Source organism: Micropterus salmoides, unplaced genomic scaffold (genome assembly GCF_014851395.1).
Source record: "Micropterus salmoides isolate LMB-PRFRI ecotype aquatic unplaced genomic scaffold, ASM1485139v1 Ms_hic_scaffold_2, whole genome shotgun sequence".
NCBI lineage: Eukaryota > Metazoa > Chordata > Actinopteri > Centrarchiformes > Centrarchidae > Micropterus > Micropterus salmoides.
This window is the reverse complement of record NW_024041150.1, coordinates 55,633,614-55,651,075: the sequence shown is the minus strand read 5'-3', so window position 1 is coordinate 55,651,075 and position 17,462 is coordinate 55,633,614. Positions and strand designations below refer to the sequence as shown.

At 48.3% G+C, this 17,462-nt stretch overlaps 1 protein-coding gene and 1 pseudogene across 1 annotated transcript in view; one reads left to right on the top strand and one right to left on the bottom strand.

Moving 5' to 3' along the window:
* Positions 1–2,531, bottom strand: part of LOC119912057 (prolyl 4-hydroxylase subunit alpha-1-like) — an 8,297-nt gene extending 5,766 nt beyond the window's left edge. Inside the window, exon 1 of the mRNA XM_038731029.1 lies at positions 2,508–2,531. Within this exon, the coding sequence (XP_038586957.1) occupies positions 2,508–2,531 (24 nt within the window). The remainder of the gene's footprint in view (positions 1–2,507) is intronic.
* Positions 2,532–2,725: 194 nt separating this feature from the next.
* On the top strand, positions 2,726–14,702 carry LOC119912056 (annotated as a pseudogene).
* The last annotated feature ends 2,760 nt before the right edge of the window (positions 14,703–17,462 follow it).

The window sequence follows — 17,462 nt, the reverse complement described above, 5'->3', positions numbered from 1 at the left end:
ACTGTTTCTGGTTGCACCAGGTCACCAGATGGTCGATCTCCCACCTGTAGGCGGACTCTCCCCATGTTGGTGTACAGGGAAAGAAGGGGGAAAGAACGCAGCCCTGAGGGAACCGGTGCTGATGGTCCCTGAACGTGCTGCTTCCTGTCCGTCAGGAAGTCAGTGATCCACCTGCAGGTGGAGTCAGGCACGTTCAGCTGGGAGAGCTTGTCCGCAGCAGCCGGGATGATGGTGTTGAAAACAGAGCTGAAATCCACAAACAGTCCTGGCGTAGGTTCCTGGGGAGTCCAGGTGCTGGAGCATGTAGTGAAGGGCATGTTTACTGCATCATCTACAGACCTGTTGGCTCTGTAGGCGAACTGCAGGGGGTCCAGGAGAGGTCTTATGGATTTTAGGTGGGACAAACAGAGACGGTCAAAGGACTTCATGACCACAGAGGTCAGGGCGACGGTCTGTAGACGTTTATCCAGTGGTCTTTGGTTTCAGCACAGTGCTTCAGGGTGGATGGGGAGACAGAGTCCGGCCCAGCTGCTTTGCAGGGTTTCTGCCTCCTGAAAAGACCGTTGACTTCCCTCTCTGTGATGGAGAGAGGAGGAGAGGGGGTGGAGCTGGCCAGCTCTGAGTAGGGAGGAGAGAAGTGAGCTGAGCAGAGGACACGGGGATGGTGTCCGATTGACTCTCAAAGCGGCAGTAGAACTGGTTCAGCTCATTTGCCAGGTGAGAATCGTTTATGGAGTGGAGGACTTTGGGTTTATAGTTTGTGATCTGTCCGAACGCCCTCCGACAGAAGTGGCGTTGTTTGCAGAGAACTGGTTCTTTAGTCTCTCTGCGTACAGTCTTTAGCTTCTCGCACCTCCCTGCTAAACCTGAACTTTAACGCCCTGCACCCGGCTGTGTCACCACTCCTAAACGCCTCCTCCTTTTCCAACCTTAGCTGTCTGAGTTTAGCTGTAACCAGGGTTTGTCACTGTTATACTCACCCTGGTGTGTGTTGGAATACATGTGTCCTCACAGAAGCTGATATAGGACGTCACAGCCTCTGTAAACTCATCCACATTCCTGAAGATCCTCGATAGCTTCACTAGTCCACTTCTTTGATGTCCTCACTACAGGTTTACAGAGCTTTAGGCCCCGTCCATCTACTACTCCGTTTAGTTTACCAACGGAGAATTAAAACGAATACGATCTCCGTCCGCACCAGCGTTTTAGCTTTGGAGTTGATCTCCGTTTACATTAAAATGACTGAAAATGCACAGTAGGGCCTGTTTAGGTACACCGGGTGCGCTGCAGGTGTAAACATGAAGCAGGTGGTCTATTCCGTAGTTACAGAAGATTTGGCGAAAGAATGAATAAATACAAGAAATTATCAGACCCGTTTCTTTATTATTTTGCATGCACCAAAACGAGCTGGGACTGTTGCTGAATCTAACTCGGGAGTGTGGCGGCAGAAAACGGACTGGGAGTCATCACAAAGGAAACGGCGACATGCACAGTACGATTTTAGGTTATTTGCACGGTACATATATTATAATAAAAATACGATGTCAAAAACCCGGTCAGCAGCATCGTGTTTCTACTTTGCAAGACCCAATCAGAGAGCCGAGCGTGAGCGGCTGCATCATCGTTTCTAAGTCCTCCGTTTTGGCCCGTCTTCACTAAAACACCCTCCGGAGTTTTGAAATGCAAAACGGGTCGGCAGCGTTTCCAAACTTCTGCGTTTTAGGTCTTCGTTTTCGTCGTTTCATTCTGGACGAGAGGTGCAAACGTAGCAAAAGGTCTCCGTTTTAATTCGAAACACAGTAGTGTGGATGGGGCCTTAGTTTTTACCTGTAAGCAAGGATCAGATGGACCATCACGTGATCAGAGTGTCCCAGTGGAGCGCGTGTGACGGCGTGATAGGCCCTGCTAACTGTGGTGTAGCAGTGATCCAAAGTGTTCCCCTCTCTGGTTGGACACGTTAAAACTGTATTTGGGGAGTCCATGGCTGAGGTTTCCTTTGTTAAAGTCATAGAGAACAATAAGAAGGGAGTCCAGGTTTGTCTGCTCCACACAGTATCCGCTGTGCGCCGTGCACGTTGGCGTGCGGCGAGATGTAAACACCGACCGAGTGAATGAAGCAAACTCACGTTGGGAGTAAACGGTTTACAGTTAATAAGAAATTCCAGATCAGAGAACAGAGCTGCTGAATCACTGTCACGTCGCTACACCAGCCATTGTTCATATAAAAACAGACACCTCCACCTTTTGTTTCGCCGGAGAGTTGGCCGCGAAGACGCACAAGTGACCCGGCTCTTTTTCCTCTCCTGCGGCGCTTCACAGTGCGAACGACAGCGAGCGAGCCCTTCACTGAAATGTCCAATAATTCCACTGATGACGCGAGAATAGTGGGAATTAAATCCGCTGGAGTTGTTCCCCTGATGTTCATGAGCTCCTCTCTGGTGAAAGAGCTCCGGGAATCTCAGCCGAAAACTGAATTAACACACAAAAACAAAACACAACAAGCGCACCGAGGCAGCTATACCCAGCGCCATCTTACTCACTAAGTACACTATATAACAGATCTATAAAATGACTAGATAGGATATTACTGTAACATAACTAAAGATAACATTACTTTAACATAAGTAACTGGTGTAGAGACATCACCTCCATCATGAGGTGTGAAACGTGAGAACAAAATCCTGCTGATTCGTCTGAAATTGATCCAGAATCCCGAAGTGAACTGATGAACTTGGAAAGCAGATTCCTAAAGCCAGAAGTGGTCTCTGCATTGCTTCTCTTCTCGTCTCTGAGATTTGAACCAGGTACGAGGTTAATGACATCACTTCCTATGTGTTTCCCTCCAGCTGTCGATGTGACTCGCCTCCCTCTGACCTTCTGGAGGAAGTCTCCGTTCATCCAACACTTCCTCTCTTCTCCGCCACCAGTGCGCCATGGGATTTGCAGACCTTGTCATCCCCCTCCTCTCCCTGGTGACATCATCGGTGTGTGCTGGAGTGGGCGGGCCAGTCAAGGTAAAGAACAGTTGTTCGTTGGATCTACGGCAGATGGACACATGATGGGTGGTCCGTGAAGATCAATGTGTTTTTAAATAGAGGTCTGGTTGTGTGTCCTGTAGGCGGCGCTGTGCTGTGTCCTCTGCAGTGCGTGTGTGAGACGAGGCCCTGGTACACCCCGCAGTCTGTGTATCACCAGGCCAGGACGGTGGACTGTAATGAACTCCATCTGCAGAGAATACCCCAACGTTTCATCGGACACACAGGTAACTGTAACGCTCAGTAAAATAGTATCACTCTGTCTCATCCATTATCTACACCTGCTTATCCATGTAGGGCCGCGGAGGGCTGGAGCCAGTCCCAGCTGACATTGGGCGAGAGGCGGGGTCACACTGGACGGTCACACTAGATTAAACCTGGGTTATTTTCTAGGAAGACAAACTTCAGCTGACATCAGGTGTAGTGTCAGAGGTTTTAGACAAATCCCAGCCGTAATTGTGACTTGAACGTTGATGTAAACAATACTTACAAGTCAAAACTGGTCATTACCGGAGCTCCCATATTACTTGAACCTAGAGCTGCTTGTGACTGACCGTATAGGAGGGATCTGAAACTGTAAAACTGAGGAGGACGTGTTCCCGCCTCTCCAGTGGAAATTAAACCCTTGGCTGTGGGTTCTAGCAACAGTCCTGTGCGAGAACCTGGCTTTGAATTTCGACCCCGGTCGTCTTGTCCTGGTCTCAAAACTCTAAATCAGCTGTCAGTGGACGAGTCTCACAGTGAGATCTGGGACAGCTGTTTGGACTGACCGCCAACGATTTTCCCACCTTTGTCTCACACGGTTAACTTTAATCTGAAACAGGAGCAGCATGATGTGATTATATACAACCTAAAAGAGTGAGGATTGGATTTAACACGTTTATTTCTAAATGGTTTGTTTGTTATGGAACGATGTTCGTGGCTAAAGAGTCACCAGCTGGTTGTGTTGACGTGCTTCAGGTGCTGCTGCTGCAGAGTAACAACATCTCCTCCATCACGACCGAACTGCAGCGTCTGACCAACCTGACAGAACTGGACCTGTCACAGAACCACTTCACACAGGTAACGCACACGTTTTCTTCTTCTGTTTGTTTCTTCACAGAGGTTGATGTGGCGCCGCCCTGCGCTCCTTTGTCTCAGAAAGTACAGAACTTCCTGAATTGGAATCCTGAAAATGATGAGAAGGAAGAGGGTAGTCGGGGAATCTTATCTCAGGGCATATAAGCCCCGCCCTCGCTGCTGTAGAGCAGAGCGGCTCGCGCTGTACTCTAGTTTATTCACATTTTAAGAATTTGAACATGTCACCAAATGCGACGCTGCACTCCCGTGAGTCCGCAGCAACACACCCGCCAAGTGTGAGGTCGTCGTCAAAATACAATCAGACGCACACACAGATTTCTGCCTGCATCAGGGAGATGGATTATATTTATATAGTGCCTCATCTTGATACTCGAAGTTTGTCAGAGAGACACTCGCCTCGACCACCGCCAGGTTGTAGCACCCACCACACCAGCTGGAGAGGAAACACACTGGCGGTTAATGAGGTGGCCAGATGGAGAAAGCCAGGACTCTGGGGAACCCCTACTCTTTGCAGTAAGTGCCGTGGGATCTCGGTCTAACACCCACCAGCACCACTTCCAGCAGGAACCTAATTTTCCCAGGCGGTCTGCCTCCAGGTACCAGATGAGCCCAAACCTGCTTAGCTCCATTCAGCTGAAACAGGGTACATGTTGGTGCAGCTGCTGGCTGTTGTATTGGAAATTTTCCTTTAGTGAGTCTTCTCAAATAAAGAATTCAATCCAGACGTCCTTTAAATGTTTTATTCTTTGCAAAGGGTCAGACAGACCTACAGGTGCAGCCAGTCTGCCAGTGAAGAAACAGTAGGAACCAGCTGCCCTGAGATGAAGTCCTATCTCACCCAGCTGCAGCATAATACACTTATCAAACACCACAGTGAAACATAAACCTAGAAGAATGCAGCATAAAAGGTAAAACAGTAAACCCTGCAAAATATAAAATTTCCATCACGCTGTTGAACAGTTGGTCACATGACGGCTCCCTGCTGTCTGAACTAATCAGACTCGACTCAGCTGACATTTAACCCCCCTGTCCTAATACTTTTGGGAGGGGCTCTTTTCATTCTGTGGTCTTTGTTAGGGGAAATCTTAATGCTACACGTTTAGACATAAAGAAACGCTTCTCCCAGTTTGGTGTGGAAGAACTGGACCGGCCCGCTCAGAGCTCTGACCTCAACCCCTTTGTCCTTGGTGTCCCGGTGCGTTTGTCCATATAGTGTGTCAACAGAGAGCACCTGTCAGCGGACTCACCTGGAGGTGGTTCAACAGCATGTCCCGTTTTTGTTCAGTCATTGTTCACTTTAAATATAACCTCCTTTTAATGAATTTGAAGAACATATTATTGGCTGTATTATTTAACTTCAACCTGATATTATATAATATTAAATCTAAACGTTAACCGGTCTGTGTGCTACACTGTGTTTGGGAAGCAGCGCTCCAGCCTGCAGTGATATTTAGTCTGTTTCTCCCTCTCTCTCTGTCCAGGTGAGCTCTATGGGTCTCTCCACTCTGGGCCGCCTGGTGACTCTGTACCTGGAGGAGAACCGGATCGAGGAGCTGGAGGACTTTAGTCTGAGGAACCTGTCCAGTCTGGAGGAGCTCTACATCAACCACAACCACATCTCCTCCATCGGACCCAAGGCCTTTGCTGGGCTCACCAACCTGCTGCGGTAACTAAGTACCACATCTTCTTTTCAGCTCTGTTTTAAAGTGCAACCTTAACAAACTCCAGGTAGTCATTGAAGGACCTCCTGGACCACTCACAGGGCCCCAAGAACTTCCTCTCTGACCAAAAGGATTACTGTAACAGTCTCTTGAATGATTACTAGAACCTCCTCAGCGAGCACAACAGAAACGGTAATTTGGGGTTCAGTATCTTCTTCGACTTGCGGTCTGGGGGAGCAGGTCTCCGATTAGTGGGAAACCTGCATTCCTTCAACTCACCTCAACTTTATTAAGGTTTCCTTCGATACATCACGTCTGTATCTCAGTACAACCGGCTTAAAAACTAAATGTGATCACAATTTATCACTGTGAGGTAATTAAATAAGATTTTTGTCTTCTGTTTCATTTTTACCCATGGTTCCTCACGGGTCAGTGAATATGTAATGATTAGTCGATCCTGATTAGTAATCCCGTCCTCTGCTCGGTCCTGTAGGCTCCACCTGAACTCCAACCGGCTGGTGGCCATCGACAGTCGCTGGTTTGAGTCTCTGCCGTCCCTGGAGATCCTGATGATCGGGGAGAACCCAATCCTGGGTCTGGAGGAGAAGAACTTCCTGCCTCTGTCCCGTCTCCACAGCCTGGTGCTGGCCGGGATGGGACTGGCCTCCGTCCCCTCCGCCGCCTTCCTGGGCCTCGACTACCTGGAGAGCCTCTCCTTCTACGACAACCGGCTCAGGTGTGTCGGCGCGGTCGCTGGTTCACTTCCCCTTTCTGTAACATCCTCTCACTCTGGCTGATGTAACTGTTGTTCTCCTGGCAGGTCTGTTCCTCGGGACGCTCTGAGCATGCTCCCTAACCTGAAGTTCCTGGACCTGAACAAGAACCCAATCGGCCGAGTCCAGCAGGGAGATTTCCAGAACCTTCAGCACCTGGAAGAGCTCAGGTCAGTCTGCAACTGCAAAAAGTAGGGATCAAGTGGTTTTGATCCGAGTCCTTAAACATTGGGTGTCTCAGATACAGAGGACGATCAGACGCTTATATTTCCCTAAATGTTCATTATGTATATGACACGTTGAACAGCTGCAGATACTAAATCTGGCCTGACCCGTCCCCCACGGAGGAAACTCATTCAGCACAACCACATTCTTATTTTTTTAGTCACTACCCAAAGCTCATGACTACATGTGAGGGCTGGAACGTAGATCCACTGCTAAATCAAAAGCTTTGCCTTTCGGCTCAGCTCCCTCTGAACCATAACGGACGCCGCACCAATCCAACCGTCCATCCCGCTTCACCGTCACTTGTGAAGATGCTGAGATACTCCTTTACTTGGGGCAGCAACTCACTCGCAACTCGGAGCGAGCAATCCACTGTTTTCCGGCAGAGAACCCTGACCTCAGACCTAATCCCAACCGCTTCACAGTCGGCGGCAAACCGCCCCAGTGCACGCCGAAAGTCACGGTCCAAGACAGCCAACAGAACCGCATCATCTGCAAAAGGCAGAGAAAGTTCCCAAACCGGACACTCTCCTCACCTCGGCTGACCTTCAGATCCTGTCCAAGAAAATCCCAAACAGGATCGGAGACTAAGGACAACCTTGGTAGAGTTACTGAAAACAGGTTTGACCTTGTGCTGAGAATACAGACACTTCAGTTATACCAGGACCGGATGGCCCGTAGCAACAGCTCCGGTACCCTATACTGCTGCAGGACCCCACAGGATTCCCCCCAGGTGTATTTGGTGGTAAACCGTCTCCAAGTCCTCAATGCACATATGGACTGAATGTTCCCACGATGTTCCAGGGCCAGCACAGAATCCACATTGCTCCTCCAGAATCTGCGGTTCAACAGTCGGTCGGAGTCTCTTTTCCAGCAACCTGGAACAAACTGTGAAGCCCACCCTCCGGTTGCCCTTTTTGAAAATAGGAACCACCACCCCAGTCTGCCACTTCATAGGGACTGTCCCCGACCTCCACACGACACTGAAGAAGCACGTAAGCTGAGACGGCCCAATAACGTCCAGAGCCTTTAGCATCTCAGGGCGGATCTCATCCACACCTGGCGCCTTACCACGAGGAGCTTCTTGACTCTTTCATGAACTACTTGACCCAAATCTCAAGGTCATTAAGTGTTCAGTACAAACAGAAATATCTTACTCTAAGTTCAAGTGCTGTCATTTGCTGGAACTGCGGTAAACTGAAAGTAGTTTACCGCATAAATAAGCTGTTTTCAAACCAATGAACGTAGTTCTGGAAGAGTCTTTTAAACTCATAGACTGCTGGTGATTTTCTTCAGAAACGTCAGACTCTGTTACATTTATGTTGTCCTGATGCAGACTCTGGATTGAAAGATATTACCAGAGTCAGAACTGAAAACGGGACCTCCATATGATATGCTGTTAAAACAAACATGATTTTATAGTTATAAGATGTTTCCATGTAAAGGCAAACACCTGACCAGTGATCAGAGTGGAACAGCGCCACCTGCTGGACTCACTTCTCCTTAGCTAAGGAATTTACTTAAGGCTGCTGCACAGAATCGGCGTGCGACCTCTGACAAAATAGCGATTATAAGTCACTTTGGATAAAAGCGTCAGCTAAATGAGTAAATGTAAATGCAGGCTACAGATACAAACTCATCATTTAGCGTATCCACTGGGTTCTCCCGGTCGCGGAACACTCTTCTCAGGATACGAAAAATTTCTTCATCTGTCGCCATCAACTCCACCGTGTTGCGGTTAAGATAAAGCCAGAGGTCCCTTAAATTCTCTCCCTTAGTTTGGTTGCTGAGGTCTTTTGTGCAACAGCTTCCTTAAGTAGAAGACCAAGATAAGGGGAAAATACTTAAGAAACATGTTAATGAATCCTTAAGGAGAAGATATGAGGGTGTTTTGTGCAACTGAATGTATTTTAAGGAAAACTCAACTCAGACTTTAAGGAAAATCTTAACTCAAGGTTTTCTGTGCGACTATTTATGTTAACAAATATTTATATTTTAGTGTTCAGAAGCTTCAGGTTGTTCTTGTAATAATAAATGTTCTTTTGTTTTGGTTCAGTCTGAACAACATGGAGGAGCTGCTGATGGTGGAGCGAGCTGCTTTCCAAAACCTTCCAGAAATCGCCAAACTGGAGCTCTGCAACAACCCCCGACTGTCCTACATCGACCCGCAGGCCTTCAGGTGTGTTTCTACAGTCTGTCTGGCACATGAACAAACAGTACGACGACGATGATGAAGGTCTAAATTCTGCCTGTTTCTGTCCCCCCCTCTCCCCCCCCCCCCCCCAGTGACCTGTCCTCCCTCCGGACTCTCCTCCTCCACAGTAACCAGCTCAGCCTCCTCTCTGGAGACCTCCTCTCCTCCCTGCCCTCCCTGGAGGAGGTGTCTCTTCACTCCAACCCCCTGCGGTGTGACTGTCTCTCCTCCTGGGGGCCTCACCTCGGCAACCAATCACATCTCAAGATGCTGGAGTCCTCCATCACCCTTTGCTCCACCCCGCATCACCTGATCGGTCGGGAGCTGCAGGAAGTGGTGGCGGTCGCATGGGGCGGGCCCGGCGGGGGCGGGGCCAACAGCTGCCTGCCTCACATCTCTCCTCACGCCTTCCCACCTGCCATGAACGTCAGCGCCGGGCAGCCAATCACACTGGAGTGCTGGGCGGACGCTGACCCCGCCCCCCAGTTCTACTGGGTGACGCCCACTGGAGACAAGGTGGGTGGGGTCACGAGTGTGTGTGTGTGTGTGTGTGCTACAGGTAGATGTGCAGGTACACATTCAATCTCAGAACGTTTTGCAGCGGTTTGTTTCCGCATTTAACGATTTATTTCCTTTTGAAGTAAGTTTTTTCTTGTTAGGTGGGCGTGGCCGAGGTGTTATCCAATCAGCAGCGACGTTCATACAAGTGCACACACAACTGTTTCCATTTAAAGAAATGTTGTGCTACGTTTTGTCAGGCTGAACTTGGCCCAGGTGATGTGGTCGGTTCCCTGTTGGTGTGTTTGAGGAAACTTCGACGTTTGAGAGTCAGTTGTTGAGCAGAAACATTTGCACACATGCAGGGACGGACTGGCTTAATAGTTCAGACTCAGGCCACCCCGTTCACACAAACCACCAGAACGCTAATTTTGCAGCCCGACAGTTCAGACCAAACGCAAATTTAATCGTCGCTTCTCTTGCGTGAGTTTCATCGCTGGACTGCTCGCCGAGTGTTCACACACAATGTGATGATGCAATTAAAGCAAACCCGCCATTACTACAGCGATATGAACCCAAAGTAAACATGTTGCAGTGCTGTTAAACAGCAATTAACGGATCAAACTGATGCTGAAATAACGACAACATGATGCTGTTTTATTGAACATATGAAGTGATGCTTTGTCAGGTCTGTCAGCAGGTCAGCAGCTTCTAAAATGTTTGTTTTCTGAATGGAGTTTGGTTCGATCAGGGCTATGCTACACTAACCTGTTCACAGTAAAGTACAACGACAGCTGGAATAAACAGTTACAGACACATGTTTTCTGAACTCACCAGGTAGTTCAACCTCCTCGCTTCCTTTTCTCCAACTAATGTCCAGTTTTGATTAATAGTATCACAGAGCTCTGCGTGTTCACCGACACTAATGACAACAGTGGAGGTTGCTGCTGCTGAGAAGCAACTAGTGAAGATACATCAATGTTTTAATCCCAAAATTATATAATAATCTTTTAATATTTTATTGAATAAAACAGTTAACTTTGATCTGTTATCAGAATCTGGTGTTTATTAGTCCAAAGCTCCGGCCGGCCCAACAGGAAATTGCGCGTCTTTGCGTGTAATAAGAAACATTTCGGACTGACCAACAAGTAGCCAAGTATGTGAAGTTTTTAAGGTGGCTCACTAGAAATACACCAATCATAGCACTCACTCACTCACTCTCTCACACACTCACTCACTCACTCTCACACTCACTCTCTCTCTCACTCACTCTCTCTCTCACTCACTCTCTCACACTCACTCTCTCTCTCACTCACTCACTCACTCACTCTCTCACACTCACTCACTCACTCTCTCACACTCACTCACTCACTCTCTCACACACTCACTCACTCACTCTCTCACACACTCACTCACTCACACACTCTCACTCACTCACTCTCTCACACACTCACTCACTCACTCTCACACTCACTCTCTCTCACTCACTCACTCACTCACTCACTCACTCACTCACTCACTCTCACTCTCACTCTCACTCACTCACTCTCTCACACTCACTCACTCACTCACTCTCTCACACTCACTCACTCACACTCACTCTCACACTCACTCTCTCACTCACTCTCACACACTCACTCACTCACACTCACTCACTCATTCTCTCTCACACTCTCTCTCACTCACTCACTCTCTCACTCACTCTCACGCACTCTCTCACACTCACTCTCTCACACACTCACCTCTCTCACTCACTCACTCATTCTCACTCTCTCTCTCACTCACTCACTCATTCTCACTCTCTCTCACACTCACTCTCTCACTCACTCACTCTCTCTCACTCACTCACTCATTCTCACTCTCTCACTCACTCATTCTCACTCTCTCTCACACTCACTCTCTCACTCACTCACTCACTCATTCTCACTCTCTCTCACACTCACTCACTCCTCACTCATACTCACTCTCTCACACTCACTCTCTCTCACACTCACTCTCTCTCACTCACTCACTCATTCTCACTCTCTCACTCACTCACTCACTCTCTCTCACTCACTCACTCATTCTCACTCTCTCTCACACTCACTCTCTCACTCACTCACTCTCTCTCACTCACTCACTCACTCATTCTCACTCTCTCTCACTCACTCATTCTCACTCTCTCTCACACTCACTCTCTCACTCACTCACTCACCATTCTCACTCTCTCTCACACTCACTCACTCACTCACTCATACTCACTCTCTCTCACACTCACTCATTCTCACTCTCTCACTCACTCACTCTCTCTCACACTCACTCATTCTCACTCTCTCACTCACTCACTCTCTCTCACTCCTCTCACTCACTCATTCTCACTCTCTCTCACTCACTCACTCACTCATTCTCACTCTCTCTCACACTCACTCTCTCACTCACTCATTCTCACTCTCTCTCACACTCACTCTCTCACTCACTCATTCTCACTCTCTCTCACACTCACTCACTCCTCATTCTCACTCACACTCACTCTCTCACACTCACTCTCTCACTCACTCATTCTCACTCTCTCACTCACTCACTCACTCACTCATCATTCTCACTCTCTCTCACACTCACTCACTCACTCATTCTCACTCTCTCTCACACTCACTCACTCACCATTCTTCACTCTCTCTCACACTCACTCTCTCACACTCACTCTCTCACTCACTCTCTCTCACACTCACTCTCTCACACTCACTCTCTCACTCACTCACTCTCTCTCACTCACTCACTCATTCTCACTCTCTCTCACTCACTCACTCACTCATTCTCACTCTCTCTCACACTCACTCTCTCACTCACTCACTCACTCATTCTCACTCTCTCTCACACTCACTCACTCACTCACTCATTCTCACTCTCTCTCACACTCACTCACTCACTCACTCATTCTCACTCTCTCTCACTCACTCACTCATACTCACTCTCTCTCACACTCACTCTCTCTCACACTCACTCATTCTCACTCTCTCACTCACTCACTCTCTCTCACTCACTCACTCATTCTCTCACTCACTCACTCATTCTCTCACTCACTCACACTCACTCTCTCTCACACTCACACTCACTCTCTCTCACACTCACTCTCTCTCACACTCACTCACTCACTCATCCACTCTCTCTCACACTCACTCTCTCACTCATTCTCACTCTCTCTCACACTCACTCTCTCACACTCACTCTCTCACTCACTCATTCTCACTCTCTCACTCACTCACTCTCTCTCACTCACTCACTCATTCTCACTCTCTCTCACTCACTCACTCATTCTCACTCTCTCTCACACTCACTCTCTCTCACACTCACTCACTCACTCATTCTCACTCCTCTCACACTCACTCACTCACTCATTCTCACTCCTCTCACACTCACTCACTCACTCTCATTCTCACTCTCTCACACTCACTCTCTCACACTCACTCTCTCACTCACTCATTCTCACTCTCTCTCACACTCACTCTCTCACACTCACTCTCTCACTCACTCATTCTCACTCTCTCTCACACTCACTCTCTCACACTCACTCTCTCACTCACTCATTCTCACTCTCTCTCACACTCTCAATTTCTCACTCTCTCACTCTCACTTTCTCACACACTCACTTTCTCACACACTCACTCTCTCACACACTTACAGTTTAAACTTAAAACGCTTAAAACTGTGAAGATGTTGGTGAGACAATTCTGGGTTTTGGGCGTGTTAAATATTTTGGCGCCCTCTAGTGGAAGAATATCCCAGAGCTGCTCGGTGAAGCTCGGACCGATCGTCTGAGCCGACGCGACAAGTTTGGTTACAATAGCTGAAGCAGGGCGTCCGCGGGGTCTTAAGAAGTCTTAATTTAATGTGAAAATCCTATTTGTCCCAAAGTGTGTTTGCTGAAGTGCAGGTGAACGGATTTATTTATAACGCCGGGCAGGCGGAGAGGAGCGACTTCGTCTCTGGAACGTTAGTCGCGGGAATCGACCGATTTACCAGAACAACCGACCGTACGCAGGAAATCTGAAAACTGTTGATTTAATCGGTTCCAGCTCAAAGTATTTTAAGAAGTCTTAAAATATGTTGAATTTGACTTCAGGATTCCCGCGTGTACCCTGGTAAGCCGATTTAGATTTACGGGCATTTATGTAAAATTGTACGTAAAGACACAAAAGTAAAAATTATGATTAACGACTAAAAGTTCTTTTGATAACTTTTGATCAGCGACATCAAAACCAGCAAAGCCAATAACAAGATATATAATAACACATGTTTGCTTACTTAAATATTATGTGCACATTACATAAAATAATGCTTTTATATGTGTGTAGTTCAGTGTAGTTAGATTTTCTAAATAATTTTATTTCCTTCTTTCTAAATATGTTCTGTATTTGTCTTCTGGGTCATCTTGTTCATCATGTTGGCTCGTCCTTCAGAGGGAACACTGATGAGGTCGCTCCTTTTTCTGTGTTTCCTTCCTGGTCAGGTGAGCTCAGAGGCGGTGGCTGCACCAATCATATCAGGGGAGGGGCGTGGCCTAATCAGGAAGAAGAAGAAGCATCGCGTGTCGGAACCCGGAGCGTTGGTGATCGACACGCGGAGCCGTCAGACGCAGGTGAGTCAGAATGGATGTTCACATCCTGCCTGCAGGGGTGCGTCCCATTTCCCTCATGTGATCACTCACGGGAAACACATTCAGCCAATCGCGTGGCTCCACTGACGTCAGTTTCAGATGTCGTGGCGGCGGCGAGGAGCAGGTGTGTGAGCGAGATCAGGTCTCCACGTGTCCTCCAGAGTCCTGCGTTAAAGGCCCCAGGTGTGATCTGCAGTACTGCTGGACCTGTTAGGAAACTGCCGCCTGTGTCCAGAACCTCAGTTAGCTTAGCATCAGCTCAAGGTGGGAGGAGCTCAAGGTGGGAGGAGCTCAAGGTGGGAGGAGCTCACGGCGTCCCGCCCCGGCGCTCTGCCTAGCGCCGTAAATGAAGGCGGTGTGGTGAAAGCTCGTGCAGGTCTAACCTGCAGGGAGAAACTCTTTATAAACCTGGTTCAGGTTTTCCTGCTGATTCATGCAGGTTTCATGGGACCAGAAGCCGCTCATTCAGAGAGAGACCTGATCCTGATCCCAGATACCCGAGGCCTTACCAAGACGGCTGCCGAGGGCGGGGCTCACCTAGAAAGGACCGTGAGGTCTCGTCTTATTGCTGCTGTCGAGACATGCGAGCGGAGGAGAGTTTAATCTCAAAACTTTTCTGATTGAACGACAAGTTTCCCCGAAACGTCCCGCAAGTTTGTAAACACAGCGGTGTTAAAATCAGCGCACCGGCCCACACGATGTTTCTGTTGGCACCAAAGTCCTTTATCCCGCCGACACACGTCTTTATCAGAGATCTGTCAGTGACTGGACGCTGCAGCTGATCTTACTGCAGGTAATCAGAGTCAGGAGCAGCTTTATTGCCAAGTAGTGTTTTTCACATACGAGGACTTTGCTGTTGTGATGAGGAGCTGCAGGCAGACAGACAGACAGATATATACATGTGCATTATTCTGGGTCTGTGCAGAAGTAACGCAACGTTAGAGAATATTGTGAACATATAATATATAACTGACAACATAAAAATATACAACAACAAAGATCAGCAAATATGTGCAAACAGCAGCACTGAAGCCCCCAAAATATCTTCCAACACTCATCATTTCACTTCACTTAGCTTTACTGGCAGGAATGTTCAGGTAAACAGCAATTCACACACAAACTATGAAAACGTTAGATTCACAGTACCGGTCAAACTTTGCGGTCACTTGGAAATGTCCTTATTTTGAAAGAAAAGCATTTTTCTTCAATGAGAACAACATTAAATGAATCAGAGTCGAGACATTGTTCATGTGGTAAATGACGATGATCTTTGATGGAATATCTGCAGAGGCCCATTTCCTTTAATGGGACATTTTATTAGGTACTCGTGTTGAAGGCTGGCTGATGATTACAAAACCCTCGAGCGAATATGTTACACAGCTGAAAACTGCTTCCTTTGAGCTAGTTGAGCATCTGGAGCAGCAGCGTTTGTGGGTTCGATTGTGTCAAACTGGCAGAAAAAGAGAACTTTCTTCCGAAACTCGAGTCTGTTGTTCTGAGAAATGAAGGCTGTTCCATGCGAGAAACTGCCAAGACACTGAAGATTTCCTACAACGTTGTGCACTACTCCCTTCAGACTGACCAGAACAGAAAGAAGTGGGAGGTCCGGTGCACAAGTGAGCAAGAGGACGAGTCCACTAGAGTCTGACTTTGAGAAACAGCTGTGGCAGCTTCGTTAAATGGTCCCCGCAAAACGCCAGTCTCAACGTCCACAGTGAAGATGCTTCGAGGCAGAGAGGCAAAGAAAAAGCCATATCTGAGAATGGCCAATAACAGAGACATCGGACAGAGGAAGATCGGAAAAAGGGTTAAGGACGGACGAAGTTTGAGGTGTCTGGATCACAGAAGAACATTTGTGAGACGCAGAACCGAACAGCTGCTGGAGGAGACGCCGTGTGTCAAGCATGGCGGAGGTCATGTGATGGTCTGGGGCTGCTGAAGAGGGAGGTCTGCAGAAGGTCAAAGGGATTTTAAATAAGGAAGGCTATCGCTCCATTTTGCTACGCACGCCCCGTGGACGCGCCTGATTGGAGCCAGTTTCCTGCTACAACAGGACAACGAGCCGAAGCTCACCTCCAAACTGCAAGAGGTATTTAGGGAAGAAGCAGTCAGCTGGTGTTGTGTCTGGAACGCTGCGCGGCCGCGCAGTCGCCGCATCTCCGCCCTCCTGAGCTGTTGTGGGAGCAGCTTGAGCGTACGGTACGTACGAAGGGCCCATCGAGCCAGGACCAACTTGTGGGAGGTGCTTCAGGAAGCGTGGCGTGAAATTTCTTCAGACTACTTCAACAAACTGACAGCCAGAAGGTCAAAAGGTCTGCGAGGCTGAAAGTGACAAAATTATATTTCAAATAAAACTCAGTTTCTAACCTCGTCAGTGTCTCGGGTAGATCTTCGATTCATTTTGCAACTGCTTTGATAAATGAAAGTGTGAGTTTCCATGGAAAACATGCAACTTTTATCTGAAGATCAAACAATAAAACAACATTTTAAAAACTAAATATACCCCCCCAGGTGTTTATACCTGTGTAGCGTGGAACATGGAGGGAGCGACACGAAGAGCGTCTCAGTGATCGTGGACTCTCAGGGGTCTGCGGGGTCGCGGTCTGTCGGGGGAGCTGGTGGGACGCTGAGCCCAGAGAGCAGCCCTGGCTGGGGAACTCTGCCGGCGCTGCAGCCTCTCTGGTGCTGCTGGCAAAGGTTTGGAATATTTCATATTTATAGATGAACTCTGTCTGGAGGTCGAACGGCTTTCTGACTGGTGTTACTGATCCAGACTCCTCTCTGATCCCTCAAACTGGTACCTGTGCAGGTGGTTCACGCCCAGTCGGTGGTGTTGGAGTGGAAGTTGTATCCCAGCAGAGGATCTTCGTCTGTGGGTCAGGACGCCCCCCTACCTCTGCCCCGGTGGACCAGCGCCACTGTGCACATAGAAAACCCTCAGATCAGCTACACGGCCAAGGTGAACACCTGAGCACACCTACACCTGTCTCTCTCTCTCTCTCTACACCTGTCTACATGTTAACTCATGCTCTCTCTCTCTCTCTCTACACCTGTCTGCATGTTAACTCACTCATGCTCTCTCTCTCTCTCTCTACACCTGTCTGCATGTTAACTCATGCTCTCTCTCTCTCTCTCTCTCTCTACACCTGTCTGCATGTTAACTCATGCTCTCTCTCTCTCTCTCTCTCTCACCTGTCTGCATGTTAACTCATGCTCTCTCTCTCTCTCTCTCTCTCTACACCTGTCTGCATGTTAACTCATGCTCTCTCTCTCTCTCTCTCTCTACACCTGTCTGCATGTTAACTCATGCTCTCTCTCTCTCTCTCTCTCTACACCTGTCTGCATGTTAACTCATGCTCTCTC